At 36.7% G+C, this 25304-nt stretch overlaps 1 protein-coding gene across 1 annotated transcript; it reads right to left on the bottom strand.

Moving 5' to 3' along the window:
* On the bottom strand, positions 1-24020 carry EIF3E (eukaryotic translation initiation factor 3 subunit E). Its single transcript, XM_039706159.1, has 13 exons — positions 23863-24020; positions 22049-22163; positions 19002-19119; positions 15420-15462; positions 14869-14973; positions 12626-12751; positions 11066-11190; positions 10235-10361; positions 8072-8173; positions 7194-7303; positions 1783-1885; positions 1190-1324; positions 1-164 (listed from the first exon to the last, which is right to left on the bottom strand). Exons 1-13 carry the CDS (start codon positions 23950-23952, stop codon positions 126-128), a joined length of 1338 nt encoding a protein of 445 aa, XP_039562093.1. The 5' UTR covers positions 23953-24020; the 3' UTR covers positions 1-125.
* Between the last annotated feature and the right edge of the window lie 1284 nt (positions 24021-25304).

Consider the following 25304-nt stretch of genomic DNA (forward strand, 5'->3'; position numbering starts at 1 on the left):
GATAAAAGTAGCCAATTTTATTCAAATAACATAAGCTCTAACACATAATTACTTTTCTCAGAAAGATTATGTATTTATGTGCTTTTTAGTCAAATAAAGAAATTTGTCCCCACTGCAGAAGTGTTTCAATAGAATCCAGAGTCTTGAGTAGCCCAGTTGGGTGCCTAAAAAAATGAATAAAGATTAGAAGAAATTACTATATTACCTAACACTTAATGAAATTTATAACACATTAATTTAAACAGTGGGAATGCTGTTAATAATGAAGAGTACCCAATAAGAATAAAGATTAAAGACACACATACTACAATTGAGTTGTACAGCTAGAGTCCTCCAAGCTACTAGTTTCAAAAAGGAGACGTTCTAGAAGATGCCAGTATAAATCTAGGACTCATTTTTCAGCTATCTTTTTAAAGAAAGTAATGATACACAAGTTTCATACAATTTCCCATTAACAGAACAGTGCACTGCCTGTCCAACTTCCACCAGTATTTCAGCCAAGCACTGAGGAAGCACAATAAAGCTTATAATGCTTAAGCTCTTTTACTGTGTGGTTTATTTTTTTTTTGTTTGTTTTAAAGATGTATGGCTGGGCCTGAGAGCCATCCCTATTACAGCGCTGTTCTGCCTCACAGAGCTTCTCATATTGTAATGTGGAGGGAAGCAAAACCAGATCATCTAGCCAACTTTCTCATTTTCACTGGTACTACTTAAACCTTTCAATGACTTAACTTCATTTTCTAGAATTTCACTTAAAAGATTTAACAGGGTTTTGCACAATTCTTCCTCCATATTCTAATCTTAAGCACCATTCATTCTCCTTTCAATACCACATAAGCACTTACGAAAGTAGTTATAATACTTTTCCAAGTGAGTTGTACTCAAAAGTATTGTAAGTGTCACACTTCGTAATCTGCCCTTTCCTGGTGGTGAAGGACACCATTTAAAAGAAGCAGAACAGCAAATGACAGAAACAGTTATGCAACAGAATAAAATCTAATGATGAAGAGAAAGGCTAAAAAAGAAAGCAAGAACTACTGTCTAATTCTCCCCATGACAAAGTCTTTTTCAACATAATTTCTAGTATTAGAACATCCGGTGAATTAAGGGATAGGTTAAGAATTATACTTAAGTTTATCTTTCTTAAAAAAAGACAGCAAGAATTAAGAAAAACAAAACTTATACCGACCTCAGATCTACCACTCTGATTCAGTTTCTTCTCAATGTTCATAGCCAACATTTGGCTACGAAAAGACAGGCTTTTGGTCTTCTCAATCACTTGTTGATAAGGTGAGACTGCATTGTTGCCCATGACTACATGGCCCTAGAACCCAGCAAAAACAGAACAAATTTAACAATTGCTCAAAATGCAAGGATCTTTAATGTAATACTCTGCTTTCAAAACTTTCACAGGTCTTACAGACAAGCACAAAACACAATAAATGAAATCCACTACACTTTATCCAGGAACAGAAAGTTTTAATTTCTATTGTTTTTCTTTGCCCATGAAGTAAAAGAAATTTAATTAAAAACTCAACAAATTCACTTGGATCCATCTGGCTTTAAAATTAAAGAGAGCAAATTTAGATTAGATTACTATGAGGGTAGAAAAGGTTGTCCAGAAAAACTGTGGGTGCTGCATCCCTGGAAGTGCTTAAGGCCAGGTTGGATGAGGCCCTGAGGAACCTGGTGTAGTGCGAGGTGTCCCTGCAGGGGAGCTGTAACTGGACAGTCTTTATGGTCCTTCAACAAAAGCCACTCCATGATTCTATGTAGTCTTACCAGCTTTGAATCCAATTTGGCATCCAATCGCGCATTTCGGATCAGATTGACAATCCATCTTTCTGCTTCTTCAGGAGTCATATTCAGTTTATCTGCCAACATACTAAAAGATAAATTAAATTATTAAATGGCAAAACAATCTCTCTGATGTTGGTAAACATAATAAGGGACTATGGAATACAAGTTCATATTCCAACACAAAGTATGGCATAGTCCAAGATTCAATAAATGCTGCATAGCTGGGAAGCTTACTGTAATTGGACTGAAATGGTTTTAAAAATTACATACATGCTCTCCTGCACATCTCCCACCCCCACTGCAAATAAGGAATTCATACCCCAAAGCATATACCTATTCATTCTGAACTGCACCATACTGCTTTTAAATCCTGACCTGCACCATTTTCCTATGTATCTATTAAACCTTGTCTACACAAACATTCTTGGAAAAACTGCCATATAAGTAATTTCACTATTAACATAAAACCAGCACCACTATTATAAAACAAAACAAAAAAAACCAAACTGCTTTTATTCTTACTTTAATGGAATCAGCAGTCAAAAAAGGAATGGAATCAGCAGTCAAAAAAAATGTCTAGCAAGAAAACTTCACTCCAAAGTTCAGAACAAGACCCATGAGACAGAGCTTGGTATAGAAGATATGACAGATAAACTATGCTAAAACTTGTGCAACTTCAAGGAAGGAAGGGGGGAGAACACAGAAAGGAATTCATCAAACAAGCACTCTTGTCCAGGAATAATTCCTCCTAACAGTGCTTCCTGTGGCTTTCCAGCTAACTCCTTCAGCTTCCTGCTGGCAGTTGGCTCACACAGGGCATTAGTAACGCTCATTCTTCCATCAGCTTGCAGACTAAGGTAACAAACATGAGGTAAAGGCCACAGGCATGACTAAAAAGTCAGCTGGCTACACTGAGCTGCACAAGGGTCAATTTCTCACCATTTTACAGAATCTTGCCTAAACATCTTTTTCTCCACTTGCAAAAGTGATTTTCTTCTTGATGATTATTTGCATCAAGTAAATACTTTATGGACTATCAATTGTAAGCTCATCTACCTGACTGGACTTCTACTTACACTTCTTTATACAGCTGTCTCTCCTATATGGTCTTGAGCTCTTACCTTTCTCCCAACTATAAAGGCAAATTCCATTTTTTTCCACAGATAAACATGAAGTGAATAGAAAAAAAACCCAAATAACTTAAAATACTGGATTTACACTGACTCACTTAAGCAAAATAACACGACAAATGGGTAAGAAGTGTTTGAGTGAGCAATTGTAAAGGCAGAAGAGAGCAGAAGACACTAGGGATGGAAATTTTTGTGGAATTATCAGTCACCTGGACAGAACATGATATACTTCAATACAAAAAAAGTACAATAATTTTATTACCCCCAATCAGTGATGTTAAGCATCTGACTTGAAACTAAAGACATTTTAAACTGAAAGTACATGAGGGTGAGTAAAATGTTCACATTTCTCTTTTAGAAACATTAGTAAGATTTAGATAAAGTAAATTCCCTTCCAGATGACCACAAGAAAGGCTACTGCCACTACACTGGGGATTAAGCAACCCACCAGAGCTTTGGAAGTGTGGAACCTCCATGGAGGTAGGAGGATTTACTTGTGGATTCCTGACTAAACAGCATAATGGAATACTGCTGTGGGACCTGCTCAGAGATAGAATTGGGTTCACAGCATTAAACCAGATGACTTCCAATCTACAGCACCTGCACTTTCCTCTTTCCTTAAAGTCTTCATCTAACAAGAGGGGAAGAAGGCACAGATTTCTAGAGAATCATTCCAAGCCAGAAACTATGAAGTATTTTGCATTTGTTCATAGCAAATAATTTTACCTTTTTCTATTATATCCACAATTTAATACTAGCTCAGCTGCTTCAGAAGTGGCTTTTTTCAACTAAAAAGTGTTTTTTTAACAAACTTAAAATATATATCTAGCAACATAACAAAAGTAACACAACTATTATTTTCCTGCCAATATGTCTGGAAAACTTAAAAATCAAAGAATGAAAATGACAGAGTAAAAAGGATGTAAAATCTGTTTTATCTCACCTTGTAGCTTTGAGACTTACACAATTTTTAAATTTTAGTATAAAACAACTGATGTTATCAGGTAGCAACTATCTTTTAGTAAATAAAGAATAAATCTGTTAAAAAATCTAGAACCTGAACACATCTTTGACACAAAAGATGACCTTCCTCCAGCACTTGTGGCAACTGGATTCCCTCTCAGTCTCCTTGCAGCCTACCCTGAAGCAGCCAGGACCACCCAAAGTGAATGGATGTATAACATAGAGGTATTTTCCTGGTAAAGTAACACACACGGCCAAAAAAGTATACTCTGTTTTTCCAGAGCAAATGCAAGATGATCTATCCAGATTATAATTCTGTAGCAAACACCACTATTCTCCTATCACAGTTAGAACATGTATTTAAAACCCCTGAGGTATAAAAAACACAGCTTAGCCTCATTCAAGTTTGACAGCTGAAGCAACAGTGCCTCGTTTAGATTTACAAATACATATTAACATCATTAATATTAAGGAAAGAATGCAACAGAATTTGTATTATAGGCTACCACTATTTATAAAGATTCCTCATACAATTCAATAAAAATTAAGTCAATTATAATGAAATACTTTAAATTAAAATTTAAAGAATGGTCTATCATTAGTTACAGTTAATTTCAAATTGCAGATTTTAAAATAATTTCTGTCCCCTAGTTTTATAAGGAAATTCACTTATTTGGGTCATGCTAGGCTAGTGTTATTTAAGTTTTCATTTAAATGGCAAGCTAACTGAAATCCTCACATGCTCATATATGAACAAGCCCATCTTACATAAAGTTTTCTTGTATGTCCAGTACAAAAGAAGAATGAAGCCTATCCAGCTCTCCAATTAAATATAGGCATATCAAACTAATTAAAATAGAATTAGTTTCATCTATTACTCCCATTAAAGACGATATTTCAAACAGTAAACCAATCACAGGGTGATTTGGGATGTGCAAACTTTTAAGTTACAACTGATAAAGCAAATATAAGGAATAGCAAGTTTCCTACTGCTTTCCAATTCATTCTGAATAGCTAAGCAGTACTCATCAAGCACTGTGTTACAACCATCTAGTTTTTTGCTCCAGATTAGTAGTGGAAACCACTTGCAAACAAAGAAATGCAAGAACTATGTCTCAGCCACACATTAATTTCAACTGGCTAATTTCTTCAAAAGCAACTCTGAAATACACTAAAAAATACTTATGTACCTAAATTAATCAGCCTAAATATAATGATTGTTCCAGGTTGCAAAGAAATTTAAGGCTGATATCCATCATTAAAAACACAATGACCTACTGAGAACCACCTCATTACTGACGACTCCATGTGCAATTAACTTAAGGGTATGTGGTAGAAATATCCATGTCACTCTGAGATAAACATCTCAACTCCCAATCTATCACTTCCCTCACAACACACTATAATGCTTACAAAGAAAGGACACTTTTACCTGTATTTAGGAACCACTCACACATAATAAGGACAGCCAACCACAATATTTTTTATCATACCTAAAGCTGAAATACCACACATAGCACAAAAAATATGAACTATTACTGTAAGTAATAAAAACTGAATAAATGGCAATTACCTGCCACAAAATTTGATAAAGCTTGCTATTTTTGCCATAATGAATCATTGGTATGTTGACCACAATTTATCAATATCTTTTGATACAAGACTTGAAAAATTCTTAATGTACACATTGAGGAGTCATTGCCCCTTGACTGGGGTCAGGTAAGAGGAGACTTCTTAGAAAGACATCCAGTGTCTAGTTAAAAAAGCTTAAACATCTAGTTTCATTGAAAACTTGTACTTGAATATGTGCAGTATCCACAAAAGGAATTTGTAAGAAAGAGCAAGACACTATTGGGCTTTATATTCCACAGAAACTCATCCTTAAGAGCACTGTATGTACGGGGGGTTTTTTCCCCCAATACTTCCTCAAACCCCCTTTATGCCTAAGCACGCAGTACATCTGCTTAAAGTGATTTCAGACAAAAAATCAGCCCTCTTATGAAAACAAATATTAAGTATGGAAAAGCTCTGCTCACAGTATGTAGTTCCATTTCCTATTAGGACGATATGCTTAAACCCAATACACCACAGCTGACTAAAATGCTCTAATTCACTGTTTCCCTTTTACATCAAAGCCACTGACTATTTTAAGCTGATACAAAGGATAAAAAAATTTCCCAAGGCAATGAAGACAAATGTCACCCAGTGACTAAAGATTAAAAATAGTAAGAATCAGTCCTTTTTCCAACCATAACTATCCATAAAAAAGCAATTCTTCCAAGAAGTTTACAACAGACAATTTTCTCTCAAATCCTTTCCTTTGAAATCAGGCAGTGTTAAATCCTTGCCTCAGAGGACTAAATGCACTTACTTGCTCTGGATACAAGCTAGTAACAAGACTCCATTGAACTTGATCGATTCAACAGCCTTCATTTCTCCTATCTCAAGGATCTCTGCACTGCTCTCTATCAGTGAGATTTTTATAGCATTCAGAGTTTTCACTTCTTCCTTTTTAATTAAAGGATGTGGAAATATGGGAAATGTGGGCAAAGGCCAAATGGAAAGAGATCTCAAGCACACATAATATCTTCCCATTTAGTTTTTTTAAAAATATATATACAAGAGGCATCAGAGCTCATCCATTTGAAAAGCCTGCATTTATAAAATAAATCCGAATAACCAACAAACATATTTGTTAATAACAATGCTTACAGCTGAATCACTTTGTGTCACAGGGAATAAAATCCATAGTTTTCTATTTAATTAATGAAAAAGGCAATGGGATTCAATAAATTTGAAAGAACATACCTATAAGAGAGACATGGGTATCTGTATCTTCCAAACAAAAATAAATTTAAGTAATTATTGTATTTGCAGTTTGTATTTACTTAATATTAACACTCTACCTCAACATGTGAATTGAGGCCCACATGAGGCCCAACTGAGGTACTGTCACCAGGATTTTGGTGACACTGGGTATGGAAGTTCCCATTAAATCCAGCAGAGATCCCACTTAAAACCATACCAGTTTTAGCTTGAAAGTACTGCTTGATTGGGGGTGGGGGGGCAGGGGTGGTAGAGAGAGGTATTTTTGCAGTTACACACAATAATTAAACTCTGAAATATAATTATAATTCAAGTAAATCACATCAGAGTTATAAAACTAGAAAGAATACCATGCAAATGAGATTTCAGTTAGGATTTTACCTAACAACTGAATACTTCCTGAAGTTTGCACTGTTTGTCAAACTGTCCTCCATGACTGATTTTCCGAACTGAGGAATGAAGACATTCTCTTACCCAATGCTGATGCACTGATGGATGCGACAGAAAGTCTCAAATATAAAGAGACGGGCATTCTCAATGAAGTCCTCAAGGCACGCCACTAAGAAGAAATCATTCACAAGCACCTGCAAGTACCAGCAGAAAGGGAACATGAGAGCAAACGTGTCAATAGAAACCTACTGGTAGACACTGCCAGCAAATAAAGCCAAAAACTAAGAGCAGCCCACAGTATACCTAAAATATTATTGCTATGCTCAAAGATGTGGCAAAAACGCTACAGATGAACAATATTTTTTTCATGGTTCAGCATCTTAATTTAAATTTCATGCTAACATGATCACTAAGGTCTGACTCAAAAAGCGAGTAAGGCTGTAGACAAAGCTACAGATGAACAATATTTTTCATGGTTCAGCATCTTACTAAATTTAAATTGCATTGCTAACATGATCACTAATGTCTGACTCAAAAAGCGAGTAAGGCTGTAGACAAACTCTAATGCAGTCCTAACTACTGAAGATCCTTTCAACATAAAATTTGACTCCCTACTCATCTTTCACAACAAAAGGCAAATACGAGCTTTTCTTCAAGCATTTCTCAGATTTTAATGGAACACCTGAAGCTCAGCCAAATGCATGATTACCTATTTGCTTCTTCTTCTAGAATTCCTTAAATATAACACTATTATAACATTAAAGCTATACCCTTAACGGTAAGTCACGTGTTAAGTGTTACAAAATGAGCTGTCATAAAACCCAACACCACCCAACCATGAGTTTATCAGAAAACACCGGCAATGTAATCAAACATCACTTCAAACGAATTAGCAGTCCATTGTGAATTTTAGAGGTCTTTATTTAGAGGAAAAGGAGTCTTATAAATATTTTAAGTCTTACTGTTTCACACTCTCTCAGCTTCTTCTGCGCTCCATCAAAATCAAAATTAACGTACAAGCATTCCACAAACTCTGTGATAGGGTCCCTGTATGTGTAGGACTCCTATAAAAAACAATTAGGAACAACATCAGAAATCAAGGCCACATGGTCACTCAAGTATTCCTTATAGTCTCAAAAAAATTAATAGTGAAAACAAGTCCATATATCACCTTAAAAAAAGCTGAACTTCCAAATTCCTCTTATAAAAGCTACAAAAATGTGCTTCCTCCCAACAGTCTGGTAAAACAACTAGAGGTGCAGTTTCACCTTCAGTATTTATTGCTGCAATCTTTGGGCTAGGAAACTGTCAAGAGACTAGAGCTGTCTATGTATCAAACCTCCAAATTTCATAAAATAAGATAGAATAGCCTTCCTAAATTCTGATTTCAAAGATGACTCCAACACCAAATCCTTCATACTTGAAACGGAATGATTATTTGATTTTCATAGACAACACAGCTAACAAAAATGCTACTTTCTACACACAAACTACTTCAGTTTGTTTTGGCATTACAGAAGTTACTCAACTTTCTCAATTCCCAGGCAGAGACAACACGACATCTATATACAATTGTGTAAATTCAGGTGTAACAAACATCTCTTTAAGTGCTCCTAATGCGTATTATATGACAGCTTAAATCAGTATATATCAGTATCTGCTTTTGCATATGTTAAAATCAACAGACTAAGGGAATTCCTAGGAGATATTTTTATTTATGGACCGTTATTTCCTTCTCCAAAGAACTGTACTTACAATCTCATTATTTACGTTTAAAATTCAGCTCTATACATCTTTTTCACATCAGAATTGCACTTTTTAACCATTATTTGCAAAATGGTCTTGAATGAGCATCTTTCAATTTCAATAAACAGACTGCCTATCTATCAGTTCAATACTTGCAAAGATGCTGCAAGTATAAACAATCTTTTACTACTACTAAAGCAGCACCACAAGTTATTTCAAATCTATAAAATCTCTACCACATCGTCATTTAATATCATGAATCATACAGAGCTAGAAGAGTACTAAGAAATCTGAGAGGTGATTTCAAAACCAAAGCCCAAGTTGGTATTTTCAAAATGAATAGCCTAATGGTGTGCATGATTAAAGAAAAGCAAGAAGTTCTAGCATGTCACTTACTTCAAGTAAGTAACTTAAGTAAGTAAATTCATATTATATTAGAAGCTCAATGTAACAATCAGATTTTAGATAAAAGCTGAGTCACATTTACCACTGATTTATTGCTTATGCTACTTTTTTGTGAACACTAATGCTTAAAAACAGATTCAGTTGTAGCTAAAATGTAATCATTGCATTGACCGTGCTTTGCACAGTTTCCCAAATGACTGACGTGGTTATAAGTGACTGCTAGCCTATAATAACTGTACTGTCATACTTATATATATATACACACACACACAGAGACAACATTTATTACTCACAACATTATCAAGTATTTGAAGTGCATTCATTTGTATACAAGTTGTTTGGTGATTTCAGATAAAAATCTGGGCTTTATATATATACACACACACAGAGAGAGACAACATTTATTACTCACAACATTATCAAGTATTTGAAGTGCATTCATTTGTATACAAGTTGTTTGGTGATTTCAGATAAAAATCTGGGCCTTAAACCCCTGTTGATTGCTACAGAGCAATTTTTATTTTATTTTTATCTCCATCCTCATGTCACAGTGACAACAGAACCATTTTCAAGAGAATGCATGTGAATTCAAATCAACACCCAAAATTCAGTGGTTTTGAAATCCAAGAAAGAACCCTTATTCATACAACAATTTACTGTACAGATAGCTGAAAAAGAACTGGGTCTAAAGCCATTTCACATCTCACTGGATTTTTAGCATGTAATAATACAGAAAATAAGAACAGCGTGCATACTCTACTGCATGTATGTGTACATATACTGCTCATGCATATGGAAGGAGAAAAATAATTATTCCATCCTCCCACTGACTGATATCCATTTTACTTCAGTAAAACCTTTCATTGACAAAAAACAAGTATCAAAATACCTAACCCAGATATATTACTAGAAGAATGTTATAATGAAGTCTCCTTAAAAAGGAGGCAAAAAATATCAGATACTGCAGTCCTTACCTGCTGAATGACCTTGACTAGATCTTTCAGCACTTGTCTACGTTTACGAACATCCTTATTTGTTATGACTGCAGTAGTCAAATATCTGAGGATATGTGGGCACATTGTCTGAATTGCATTGAGATACCTGCAAAGAAAAAACATAGGTAAGAACTCAAAGGTATACAGAACTTTGCTGATGACACTAAAATGGGAGGAGCTCTTAACTCCTCAAAGGCAGAGAGGCCCCACAGAGAGATCCCGACAAAAATCAGAGGGCTGGACTATCACCAGCTGTATTAAGTATAACAAGGGCAAGTGTCAGATTCTGCATCTGGAACAGGACAACACTGGATCTATGTACAGACTGGGGAATCAGAAACTGGAGAGCAGAAAGGGATCTGGAGCTCCTGGTCAACAACAAGCTCAATGTGAGTGACAGTGTGTTCTGGCAGGCAGGAGGGCCAACTGCGTCTTGGTGGACATCAGGCAGAGAATCACCAGCCAGGCAAGGGAGGGGACTGTCCTGTTCTGTTCTGCACTGGGGCAGCTTCACCTTGGTATTGGGTGAAGTTTTGGGTGCCACAACATAAGAAAAGTATGAAGTTATCAGAGAGCATTCAAAGGAGAGCAATAAAGACTGCTAGATCTACACATAATTCAATTCTCTCACAACTAGATAGTGTTTCAATTTTCATTTTTAGTCTTGGATTTCCCAAGAATATTGTGAAATAGTTTTCTACAATCAGAATAGAACAATACCTTCACCCTGTAGCCCTAAGCTCAGCAAGCTTTTTATCATTTGCCATCAATTTGATTTAAACCCCTCCCCAATGGTACAACACAACTTACTGCGGCTGATAGAGAAAAAGGTCAATGATGTTGTCTCTCCCTTTAGGATGATTGAAAAATACAAACAAAGACCAGTGGATGAGCCATGTTCTTTGCTGAAGAGATTGCAGTGGAGAGCTGACAGACTGGAAGAAAATGTAACATTGGCTCAAGTCAAACACAATACAAAGTTTGCCTGAATACTGATCTATGGAAACCTGTAATTGCCCAAAATGTTGTGATTTTGCATCAGCTTTTTATAACTGTCACCAGTGTCAGGCTGAGTCTGACCTCCAGCTTTTTTGTCATCTCAATGGTAAATCTAGTGAAAGTTATAAGCAAGATAAATTTTCCAATATTGTATTCCAAACTGTTTCCTGAAATTCACATTTTTCATAGTAAGAGCAGATTTTAGCTTTACAAGACCACCATACTGACCTAAATTACTTCCTGTCTTAATTCTGAATTCCTTGTACTCCCTCCCTCAGATGTGATCCGAGTAACTACTTCGCTTTTTCACCTTTTCTGTTTTACTTCATTTCTAAATCTTCACAAGACATTTTTGCCACAGACCTTCACACAATGATGAAACTCTACAATCACTTTCAGACAAAAAAACCAGTTATCTTTATTTAAACCTGCTGATAATGGACAAACAAGGGTTCAGCTCCAAGTACCTGTATTAGCTGCAAATTTCAACAGCATTTCAAACAAGACTGCAAAATAACACACTGGGGATGAACTGACACGGCAAGTAATCCTCACTCTGAAGAGTGTGACAACAACTGCTCTGATTCAATCTTAAAAAAATCTTGGGAGTTTAATAAACAAGTCAAATAGTCTATTATAACCATACAGAATCACAGAGACAACAAAATTACAGAAGAAAATTTGTTAACACTACTTATCTGCCATATAGACAAAGAACAACTGGGGGACAGAAAAACCCTGTTTTCTCAAGACTCTGGTTCAGGAGAGTGAAACTGTCACATCTCTGACATGGCCAGGGAAGCTCCACAAGCAAAGAGGAAGACTGAGAGGTCCCTAATCTCATCAGTTGCTCTGAATTAGTACTGCAGCCCCACTCACCGTTTCAGTTCTTGGTACTCATCTAAACTCAGGAGAGTTTTGTTAAGAAAGCTGCACTAGCTGAAAACTGTTTCCAAATACAAGCTGATTGCAATTTCTGTCAAAAGAACTCTCTTCCTCAGATAATATTGTTTATTCACATGTGTTCTATTCTTTCCCAAAGATGAATACTATAACTATCTGAAATTTAAACAGCAGTTTCACACAATGATACCCTGCCCTCAAATACATCCTTAAGATTTTTTTGTTTATTGGAAATCTATTTGAAAATATAGACAAGAGTCTAACCTGTTAAAGAGGCAAGCAATTTGAAAAAGAATGTTTCATTATTTCTTCACTAGCATCCTTGGACTTTCCCACTGCCAGTACGAAAGTATCAAATGAAAAGGTGGCAACCTATTCCCAAATAAGACTGCAAGTGATCTATAATAACACTTGAGTACTAGCACCTCTAACCTCTCACCTTGCTAAGATGTCCAAGATTTTACTTACATTATTATCTATTGTCTCCTTTAGTCTTGTGAGATCTTCCATGGCTGCATCCCAATTCTGCATCAGGATTTCAGATGCCAGTTTTCCCCAAAGAGAACTCAAAGCATTTCTGTCTGTTGCTGGAACCTATGTTCAACAATAGCAACAAAGTCAGACTCTTAGTATTTTGTTAAAAATTATTATTTACTTTTAAAATTACAAACGGTATTTTCTGGCAGTATTTTTTATTTACACGATATCAATTTTGCCTAATCCTAACTCTCCAAATTTAGTGGGTTTCTCTTTCAGAAAAACAGTTCAGACACAGGAACAAAAAACAGTAGTAATTTTTTTTTTTAAATGGAAACCAGGAATCCTGTCAAAGACAAAGATCCATGCTGCTGCAGTTTAAGTTAAAAAAAAATAAAATGGCTGAGCACCAGATAACACAGTGGTTCCAAATTTATTTTGGGTTTTCTTTTTTTTGTTCCACCATACAAAAAATGCTTCTAAACTAGTAAAACAAGGTTATTACAAGGCAGGTTCCTAAAGAACTTGTAACCTTATGATTACTCATAAAGTAACCACCTTCAAAAAGCTAGCATTCCAAACTCTCCCTGCTAATGCCTTGCCCAGAAGTGTACTTGTGACAGCAATGTCCAGTGGAACTGCAACTCAGCAGCACTGAACCTGCTTCCTGGAAGGGCAGTCCTAAGGTCAAGCTGTGTTGGTTTTACACAGGAATGAGTTGGACTGTGCCATTCACAATGCCAAATTCTGTTCTCAGACTGGTTACAATAGTTCTTTCACAGACTATGTTTCATCGCACAGGGCTTTTAAACAAATCTTCTCCTATGAGAATTAGTAACAAAAGTTTTATACTAAGCTATTACCAGCACAAAATCAGTACTTTATTTTTTGAGGTTACTGGACATACTAGAACATAATGCTATGCCCAGAAAAAAGGCACGAAGAATTAAGGGCAGTTACCCACAAACCTACATATGTAACCTTCACTTTCTGCTGGCACATAAAAAGAACCTGTAACGCTGAAAGTCAGCTTTAGCATCAAAATTCAGACTAACAACTCAACTCATTTGACCTTTAAGCCCTGTTCTTCCCATTAAAGATACATTTCCCACTTTTTCTTCTTTAATTACAGTCAATTACAGAAATTTTTGTGGTTTACTCTAGCAGTATTTCAGAGAGTTAAGATTACTTTTAGATGGGAATACAAACTAGCAAGGAAAAAGGATCAAGGTACGAACCACTACATGTTTTCAAAAATTACTGCACAAATCTACAAGATACTGAATTATGAGCAGTGTATCCTTCCAGGCAACCCAAGTGCCAGTTTAGCAGACACTGAGTTGAGAAAGTTCACATGCTCTGTGCTGGTTCCAAATCACTTTAATTAGAGGTAGCTGTTCACAATAACTGCTTTTAGGTACTGTAGCTGTTCCAGCTACATTATCTGGATTTTCAAGCAGTTACCTTAAATTTCCATTTATTAGTAAAGCAGCACATTCACTGACCACCACCAACAAACTTACTGTGCTAAGATTCTTACAAGACATCAAATCTTTATTCTCAAAATTCACTCCCACCAGTAACAGATGATATGAATTACAACAAGATGAAAAGAGTTGCTTCAGAGACGATGGATCTGTTTATACATTTATCATCTGAGCTGTCTACATTTCATAGGGAGATGACTTATACTCTTAAATCCATCACAGAATTCAAGAGAGAACAGATCAGAGTTCAGATAAGAAGATGGCAGTTCACCATTACCAGTAATTACATTCAATCCACCTGCAAGTTTTTCACTGCTGTTGACTACATCCCACAGAATTCAAGAGAGAACAGATCAGAGCTCAGATAAGAAGATGGCAGTTCACCATTAATTACATTCAATCCACCTGCAAGTTTTTCACTGCTGTTGACTACATCTGTGTACAAAATTAAGTATTCTTAAAACCAAGTATTCACTTCATTGTATTATACAATTAAATGTTACAAGACATACAAATTCAAAGAACAATTCTGAGTTCTACTTGAAAATAACAGAATTGCTGAACCATAGTGACGATTACTAACATTACTGTAAACTTTAGCATACAGTAATTGCCTCAAAAAGCTATAAAGTATTACATGCTAACAATGAATATAGACAATTTACTCCTTTAAGTATTTCACTGAAAATAACACCAAGTAAACAAACAAATAAACTAAATGCCAACCAACAACCGATCAAAACTTACCAGAACCCTAAAGAAGTAGAGATATTCTGCAGCTCCTGAGTAGTTACCACATTCATACTGGAACTTTGCATACCTGTAGAGTGTATCTAGGTACTCTTGCCTAAACTGAAAAGGAATACAATAAAAGCTTTTATTTCCTAGGGAAAAAAAAACCACACTGTCACAAGATGATTTTAATGGTAGATTAAGATTTGAAATCTGTAGCTTTTCCAAAGACATTGTACATAGGAAAAGACAACAGAAAACTATTATATTCTCAATCCATGCTATAGAATTAAGGTTTATACCAATACCAGAAAAAGATGAAATCTTGCATTACAAAGCATACCTGAGTTACACAGGTGCAGCCAGCATTAACATTCAGCTCTTTTTTTGTTATAAAAATTAAAAGTTCAAAGGCTTACATATGTTAATATTAGAAATTCTACCTATTAGCTATATAGACAGAAGACAGGACAAAATGCCAGGCCACACTTGGTCAAAATGCTGTCAGATGTGAGGGAAGTTGGGTGGACACACTTAGAACTGAATTCAGCAGCTACAACACTTACCCCGTGCTTCTCAGCTAAATAGTCAAACAGCATCCGACCATCTCTATAATAAAAGGATAGAAAGCACTTGTTTCACAAAATAAATTGGTAGCCACCATGCAATACTACACAATGCAACATATTTTAAAGGCAAAACAGAAAAAACTGAGCATGAATTTGAAATAAAATTCTTCCACTTTTTCAACAGCTGCATCTATTACTATGTCATGTAGTTTCAAAAATCTTAAAATAATTCTAATTTTAAGTAATGAATGCCACCTGCAACAATAACTACAGTTAAGAAAGAGTGGAAAGTTGTTTTAAACTTGATAGCATCCTTAGCTTTCAGTATGAAAGTTAAATTCTGAACTAGAGCTCTTCCCACTCTCATGCTCTAATTCCAGAGCAGTTAATCTAGACAACCTTGACTTCAACAGGAGATAGCAAAAAAATGGTGAAGATTAAAGTAAACAGAAGTAGAAAGGAAACTTATCCTACTGTTAGCACTGAGACAGAATGGGTCACAAGAATATCTCTACCACAGCCAGTATGTGCAGAACACAGAACCATAAAACATAATCATACTACTAAGTTCTTAACTTCTATGATCATGTGATCACATCTCTGAAGACTGTTTTTTATTTAATATTAATACTAAAAGAACAAGCATTATTACCTATATCAAAGAGAAGTTTAAGCCTCCAGGAGGGAAGCTGCAAACTCCCCAAGACAAAGATACAGTAAAAATGGTATGAGAGTATTTTTCCATTTACTCTGAAATCAACTGACTGCAAAGATATAAGTTTGTTTAACTAGAACTTCTAGTACAAGATTCTACAGGGAAATGGCAAACATGAATTTGAAATAAAATTCTTCCACTTGTTCAAGAACAGCTACATCTATTACTATATCGTGTAGTTTCAAAAATCTTAAAATCATTCTAATTTTAAGTAATGAATGCCACCTGTAACAGTAACTACAGTTAAGAAAGAGTGGAAACTTGTTTTAAATTTGATAGCATCCTTAGCTTTCAGTATGAAAGTTAAATTCTGAATTATAGCTCTTCCCACTCTTATGCTCTAATTCCAGAGCAGTTACTCTAGACAACCTTGACTTCAACAAGAAATAGGAAAAAGTTGGCAAAGACTAAAGTAAATCAAAGTAGAAAGGAAACTTTTCCTACTGTTAGCACTGAGACAGAGTGGGTCACAAGAGTATCTCTACCACAGCCAGTATGTGCAGAACACAGAACCATAAAACATAATCATACTACTAAGTTCTTAACTTCTATGATCATGTGAGCACATCTCTGAAGACTGTTTTTAATATTAATACTAAAAGAACAAGCATTATTACCTATATCAAAGAGAAGTTTAAGCCTCCAGGAGGGAAGCTGCAAACTCCCCAAGACAAAGATACAGTAAAAATGGTATGAGAGTATTTTCCTATTTACTCTGAAATCAACTGACTGCAAAGATATGAGTTTAACTAGAACTTATAGTACAAGATTCTACAGGGAAATGGCAAATTGCCAAGTGAGCCAAGAATGACAATCCTCAGTCATACCTCTGAAAGCAATTAAATAATCTCATGGATTCGTTCCACTAAAACATACTTCGAGGATAAGTAATACTGACTATCACTGTAATTTTTAAGTCAATGTCCTCCAACAGCTGCTTAGAGTAGTGAAATGTTTTGGTTTATTCTTGAAAGAACTTCTACCTGCAAAATCTCCTTTACTTATCTCCCAGAGACGGATATTCCAAACAGTGCCATCATGGATCAAAAGTCATGATATAAAGTCCTGATAATATGCAGCTATATCAATTTGATACAGATTTAGAATCATCTGCAGTAATTTCCAAAAGAATCAAAACTTGTTTCTACTATCTACAGCACACTACTCAGGTCTAGACATATGGAACATATTTCAGCCCAATTGATAGATAATGATAGATACCCAAATAATCTGGATTAGAATTACTCCTGAGCCAAAAACCAAAACCAGAACTTCTGAGCTGTGAAGTTTCCACATATTTTACAAACACAAGTCACGTACCAGTTCTAAATCAAAACTTGCTGCAGATGAGTAGTAGGGCTAATATTCTGTAGCATTAGACAAGTTATATTCATGCATTTATTGACTGTATTGTCACTCTTGCTCCCACACAAGGCATTTCCAATTTGAAGTACATACTACTGACCAACTTTTGTGAATCGAGAGTCAAGTAACAGAGCATATTCCCCAAGAAATTCTGGTATTTTATTAACATTTTTCTAGGCTAATTAGCATTAAAAAAACTGGCTAAAGGCAAAGCAAGAATTGGACAAGACCTCTGTATGTTCAATTAGATTTGAAGTTTTAAGACAGGCTCAATTGCCACAGTAACTGAGACTTTCACTTTCAAAGCTATACCTATAAAAGCAAGTGACTCCTGGCTTTGCATAAACACAAGTCATAAACAAATGTAATTCCTTTTTCTTTATGTAATTACCTTACATGAACATCCATTCTGAAATCAGATGCAAAGACAGTTTACTTAGATCAAAATGGTTTTACAGCAGAAGCTTACATACATTCCGGTGGTATCAGAACGGAAAACAAACTTCTGATGTGCTGTAAATCTAACAGATTTCATGATTCCTACTGACATCTAGTTCCATGCGTGCATTGAGACATAATACACTGAACCTCACCATTTCTGCACTGACCAAGATCTAAACTGATCTATAACAAATTATGAAAACAACACAAAGAATGGAACAGAGGCAAGAAAAAAAGTATTCGAAATACAGTAAATTTTAATCAAGTTCTTCTCCTTTGAGGAACACACATTCTTCAGGGAGTTTGTTCACAAAAAAAAGGTTCATACAGAAGATTTCTAGATTTCTGCAGACTAGAACGAAGAGTTTATATATTCAATGTTTTTCTAAGAAATTCCAGAAGCAGTGTTACAGCCTTCCTAATGTTACATTATTAGCGGATGCACAAAAAGCTTGCCAACAATAAACCCAAGTACAGGCTTCACCTTCAAATTCAAGTTAAGCCATAGTTTCTCTGTCTGATACAATATGCTCTATTTAAAATTTATGGGCAAGTAAGGCTGAAGAAGGGATCCAATTATTATTCCAGCTTGCCAGACACATTTACAACAGCAGTAACAGTGATTCCTATCTAAAGGAAACAAGGAGTAATTTATGCCAAACAAATACCTGCCCACCTTTCTGCTGAAGGTGCAGTTACTCCTCAGTGACTACAGCCGAACTCTTTCCTACAGAGCCCAATTCAAACTTAACCATGGTGAAACTGCGATAGATCTTAGATACAATGTGCAGACAAACTCATTCCACTTTAATTACTCCCATAAGAAAATTTAAAAGAAATTGGATACATCTTGAAAAGACTATTATGAGCACAACCTTACACCAACAAGTTGGAACAGTTTGGGGGTGGAGAGAGTAAGTGACCTGACCACAAGCACTACTTAAATACTGTATGAAAATAAAAATGTCTTTCTTGCAGTTCCTACACAGAAAGCATTCCCAGCAGCAACACTTGAGAGGTACCAACAAGCCATCCTGACAAATGATGTTAGAAATTACCTAGTGGACTGCATTTGCCTCGTAGTCTCTGGATCCTCAAACATCTTGACAATAGGTTCTGTTTCAGCTTGAAGCTGCTTCAGCTGTGCAACAACAGTTGTTCTTTTCTCACGCAAAGCTGAACACAAACAAAAAGACTTTAATTAATGCTTTAAGTTTTTACATGAACCAAGCTGTAATTACATGGTGCTGACACTTGAACACTTCCCAATTCCTACCTCACCCACCCTCTCAGTCAAGCCTCAAATCCAGCTGTGTGTAACAATTCTGTAACTCAGTAAAAACTTCTAACATTTGGTTCTTTTCCTCCTGTGTGGAGGCCACCAGAGAGCAGGTACAGCTGGAGCAGAGTCTGTATTAGACAAGGTATCTTTAGGCTTCCACTAAGGGAGAACAACCTTTAACTAAGTTCACTTACTCCAAATAAACTTGCAAAAAAGTAAACAATCCAATGATACCATGAAGATTGATTTTCTTCTGACTGATGATCAGGTTCTGAAAGACCATTTAGAGCATACCTAACTAAGAATTGACAGGAAAATTTCAAGCAGCTCAACCTGCAAAATTATGATTTTGAACACACTGTGCTTAATGGAAACATTAAGCCCTTTATGAAAAACTGTTAGGAAATTCAACTAAGAGTTTTATGGTGATTATTTTACACAGACCCCAAATTCCTCACCAAGTGCTAGCAATGCAATAAAATGAAGACTTAAAATTTAGAAAAGTGTGTATGTTTAAAAAAACCAAGAAAAATCATCTGACATTAGCTATGTGAAACACATGGGATCAGAGAAGCCAAGACTAAATCCCAGGAGATAAATGCAGGAAACTGTGAAAGTGAGCCACACACCAGAACACTCAATGCCACGGTGAAGAGAGTCAACATTTCTTTCATGATCTGACAACACAGATATTTGAACAGGACATCCAAGGTGGCTAACACCATAATGGTGACCCAAACTAAATACGAGAACAACTTGCCTGACAGGAAGTGTTCCAGTAAGGAGAAATTATCTCCACCTTCAGCCGACTCTTGGAATTATAAAAGAGTAAGAAGAAACAGATGAAAGAAAAAACATTCAGCAGACTTACTAAGAATATGAAAATGTTTTCCTGCAACATCTCCTGGGTGTGCAATTGTAAGGTCATCTCATGGAAGACAAGACAAAAGCAACTATAAATCGTGCAGGGACATTTCTAATTGTAACTGTCTAAGTGAACTTAGTTTTGAGTACTTTAAACAGTGAAGCCCTAAAAAAGGGCAGTGTAAACTTCTAAGGATGCCAGTGATTCCACAAGAACCACCTGTCCATACACACATGCTGGTAAGTGCTGATACAAGAAGATCAGACAGACCAGAAAGATCTCAGAAGTTAAGGCCTTTGCATAGGAAGCTGTGCAAGCAAGCAACCTGAAAAATGTGTGAAAGAACTAGCTCTGCTTATGTTAACTGAATAAAAGCCACACATCAAACAACAGTAAGTCATTATTAAAAGAAAAAAAACCCTGCCAAATTGATGATCTAAAATCTTAAGAGATGTAGTGTTTTTCTTGTACTATTTTCAAACAAGTGTGGAAATTTCTAGTCTTTCATGAAGGAAGAGCTCTCCAAGGGAGAAAATTCATTCAACTTTCTTACAGCTGTGACCTTAAGAAGTTATGCTCTAAGGCAATCTGCTTAAGGAACTGGCTATAATCAGAATTCTGAAGACATTTGGAGTACTTAGTGGAAGTTACTTAGTGAAAGTCTGGTAGAATTGCTATTTCTTGTCTTGCTTACTTCTTTAGTATTTTCTCCTTAATTACTGCTGATAACAGTAACAGTCAACAGTTTAAAAAGACTGAAGCAGGGAAAGAAAGAGGAATACCTATTCAGAGTTGAGATATTTTTAATAGCCTTGATACAGCCTGACTTTTTATATCAGTAGAACTGTTAAGCAACCTAAAGGTGAAGCTATTATTACAGCTGTTTCTTAGATCACCAGAAGTGAACCCCCTGGTTCTCATTACATGTTACCAGTCCCATGTGTCATGGTAGACATGCCCATAACAATTCCCACCTAATGCTAGCACACACTTGGTCAAAGCATTGACTCCAATGTCCATATCCTATCAATTTTCTTCTGCCAAAGAGGAAAGTGGCCACCTCTGCAACTTCAAGAGCCTGAAAAGAGCAAGACCCAGAGGAAGAATGCTACAGCACCCAAATCTCTTCCTCCTAAGATGCAGGAAAAATAGACTGCAGTCTCAATAGCTAAGAAAAAGGTGAGGAATTCACCAACATGAAAAAAAGATGGAGAAATAGGAAGACATTGGATATTGAAAGACTAGATCAGGAAGAAACCAACAAAATTAAACACACAACCTATAAGAAAAAGAATTGGGAGAAAACCCTTAAAATCAAAATACCCATGAAGAATGGAAATTAGATAAAGCTATATAATCTATTTTCTTCCCATTCCCAAATGTTCCTCAAGATGACAGAAATTTTAGTAGTAAACAGAGAAGTTATCAAAATCATGGACAAAACAGTAAGAAATTGCATTCATTATAATATTAATTTGCTATAATTCCTATATTGCCAAAACTTAAGAAAACAGACATTTTAAAAAAAAAATCTCTCAAAGTCTAAAAATCAGCCACAGACAGACAAATCAACAGAATTACTTACAATGCAACTCTAATCATAACACACAGGATGCTTTAAAGACAAAGTCACCAAATCACTGTGCAAGTGTTTAATTTGACAGATTAAAAGCTACTGCAACTCCAATAGCTGCGGTGCAACACCTTCAAATTGCTTGAAATTACCAAATCAGCATGGAAATATTTAAGAGGTCACTCAAAGATTAAGCTCCTGACAGACCAACAAACCCAAACTTCCCAGGATTAGGGCATTCTGTTTGTCTCAGTACAGCACATCCTTCTGGTAACACCCAAATTAAACAGTACTCCAGTTTCTGAACACAACAAGCAATTACCACTAGTTATTATGTTAGACAGAAAGGTTGAAAAACAAGCTTTACATCTAATGAGCAGCTTACCATGAGGAATTTCATCGGAATAAAGATTTTTGTACACATCCATAGCAAAATCCACCATGTTGGTATCACTAAGGAGATCCAGTTTTCCTTGGAGCAGCTCTTTTTCATTGTATATCTGAAACAGGAATTATTAACAGATTCATGTGAATAGTGTTGAGGAGTTTCAATTCATATTATGCATTACTTTTATGGCACAGCTCATGGACTTCTGCACAACTGAAGTGTTTTAAGCATCAAATCTCACTCCTCTATCATTAAGAGTAATTACCATAAAGCCTTTCTGCATTTTCAGTCTTGACAAAATACCAAATATTTCCTGCTATCTATAGAAAGCAGGTACTTCAAAAGCTAATTAGAAGTCAAGTAACTATTACTAGGTTATTAACAGGAATAGTAATTCCTATTGCAAAATTACATACATATTAAAAAAATTAAAAAACCTTAATCTTACTTTTTTTTTCAAAGTACTGAATACTTTTCACAAAATAAAATGCTGAACAGTGAAGACTAGTTAAATTATTTAAAGTGGATTTCAGAAGAGATGCACAAGATTAAATTAACAATTTAATTGTGGGGCAGATTAATCTATTGCTAGGTCTATAGCATAAAAATAAATTTAGAATAGCTATGTAATTGACTGGTATACTTTTAAACTTCTCAAATTATTTTTTAGAGTTCATATTCCACAATTTATCAGTGAGTTGCAAACTGCTGTTAGATGTTGAAGATGTAGGCAAAAGCCAAATCCAGTACATTCCTCAAAAACATATTTGCACAAGAACTGTATTACAACTCACCACACCACACTTGTGAACAGCTCAGATAAAGAATCTGTAGAAGTTTAATTCAGCTCTGAACCCTGTGTTGTTCAACACTAACACCACAAAATTAACTGCTGAACTGACTTCAGGTGGCATAAAAATGCTAATGTACAAGTGCCCCCAGACATGGGGGCATGAAGCAAACTCCACATGCTAGACATGACAGCTGGCCAGGTCAAGCTGTCTCAATGCACACGCACAGTTCATCAGCTCCTTTCTGAAGGGTAAAATAACACCCGCTTTAAATTAAAAATTTACATAACTTTATACATTTCGCTCCCATTAGAAAATGGTTTAGTCTGAAGTACCGGAAGCACCCATCTGAGGTACCTCCAGCATTACTATGTTCTTTGTAGCAACAGAACTTAAAAACATACTTGAGAAGACCAACAACGGATAACTCCAGAAGGGACTTATATTTGTTTCCAACACAAATTCGTGATCTCACGGGTTTCAAATTAAAATTAATTAGCAGCATTGGCATAATCCCACAGACGGCCCTGAGCTCCGGCTGCGGGACGGCCCGAGCACCGAGAGCCGCAGGACTGCACCACGCCGTGGGACTGCGGCTGCAAGGAGAGCTTTGACTTCTCCTGTCTCCAAATACAGGTGAGGAAAAGCCACTACGCCAGATCCGAAGAAGGAGAAAGCGCAGGAAGCCTGCGCTGCCTCGCCAGCGAGGCGCCGAGGAGCTGCGCGGCCGGGGCACGGAGCGGCTCCCTCGGGCCTCCCTCGGCTCCGCTCCCGGCCCTCCCCGGGCAGCCCCGCACGCTTCGCCCCTCGACTCACGCGGCACAGGAGCCTCGAGCTCCTCCCCAGGGAGGCTCCGAATCCCCCACGGGCCGCGCCCGGCCCGCGCAGCGCCCAGGCCCGCGGGAGGAAGCGGCGGCCGCGGCGCACCAAGGCCCGCGGGAAGCACCGGCAGCTGGCAGCACGGCCTACGACTTTCCCGCTCCCACAGCCGGCTTCCCCACCCTTAGGAGAGACACGCACCTCCTTGACAGAGAGGAATTCCAGCAGCGGGAAGACCAAGTGCCGGTCCAAGAAGTGCGCGATCCTGGTGGTCAGGTCGTACTCCGCCATCTTGGAGCCGGCAGAGAGGAAAGGCAGAGGCGCGACGCGGCTCTTGTGGGCGCTGCGCCTGCGCGGCCGCGGCCACGCCCCCCAGAGGTGGGGAGCTGGCGCCTGCGCACTGAGGGCTCCGGGGAACGGGCAGGGATGGGGGCGATGGCCGCGCCCTCCCCTCCCCGCCCATAATAACAGTGTGGGTTTTACCAAGACCTGTTCAAACTTGCCACTGGTTTCTCCTCCTGACAGTCAGATTACAGAGCTGCAGTGGAAGGCCCTCAGCATCCAAGGCCCCATACAGTGTTTGGTTTTAGCTGATGAATTACTGTCTGCAAGAAACAGGTACAGTAATGAGTGAAAAGGTGTCAAGAATAGCTGGGGAGAGCCTTTTAGAGAAAGACCGTAAGACTTAAAACAATACTGTGCCAAGGCAAAATATCAGGAAAACTGACTTAAATTCCCTCAGTGAAACATGCACTGTGCTGAGGATGACTGTTTTAAGAGGAGGGTGTTTAACTGCTTTGACTGTATCATCTAGTGAGATATTTACCCTCTTGGTAATTTTTTTCTAAAATACATTTAAGCTTTCATGGTAAAACAGTCATAGCCAGTCTTAACTGAAAAACAGGAAATGTGAGTTTATTTTGAACTCTTGCACAGACACCTGACTGAGGAATTATACAAAGCATAGTACCTCTAGGCCAAATTTCACTTTTGACATAGAACAGGCTTGAGGCCGAAGTCCTCTAATCTAGTGAAGTTCTTCCCTTCTGGAAATTCTGTACTTAAGATTCTTAGCACCAGTGTACATAAGATTGCTAGTTTGGTTAATGAAATAAAAGCCATTTGGCTAGAATTATCTAGAAGATTATTCTAAATAAATCAACAGGAATGTATCTTGATTGGGCTAAGTCTTTTGATTTCATAATTCCTAAATAGTGAAGAAATTTTATCTGAAGGATTCTGTTTACATAATTGGTTGTCATTTTTCTTATTGTTAACATGACAGTGGAATCCAACATTCTTTGAATTGTTAGAAGTAAATAATCACTAGGAAATCATAGTAAAGTATTTTTCTGTCTCACATTATCAAAGGGAAATTGAATCTATTAACTTCTTCCACATCCTTTGTTATGATTCAAACCTTATGCAACTTGTCTTGTGCTTTTTTAAAATTTATTTGCAATTGAGAAATTATATTTCTATCTTTTTTCTTTTGACTTTGTATCTGAAAACAATTTTTAAATCCTGCATTCCATAAATATTTTTACACTGCTTAAAACAGAAATATTTCTAAAATCAAGAATGTATCATCTAGAGGAATTCAGTGCTGTCAGCTGTTTCTGGATAGCATTCAAATTTACAAA

This window comes from Passer montanus, unplaced genomic scaffold (genome assembly GCF_014805655.1).
Source record: "Passer montanus isolate IOZ18808 unplaced genomic scaffold, ASM1480565v1 scaffold19, whole genome shotgun sequence".
NCBI lineage: Eukaryota > Metazoa > Chordata > Aves > Passeriformes > Passeridae > Passer > Passer montanus.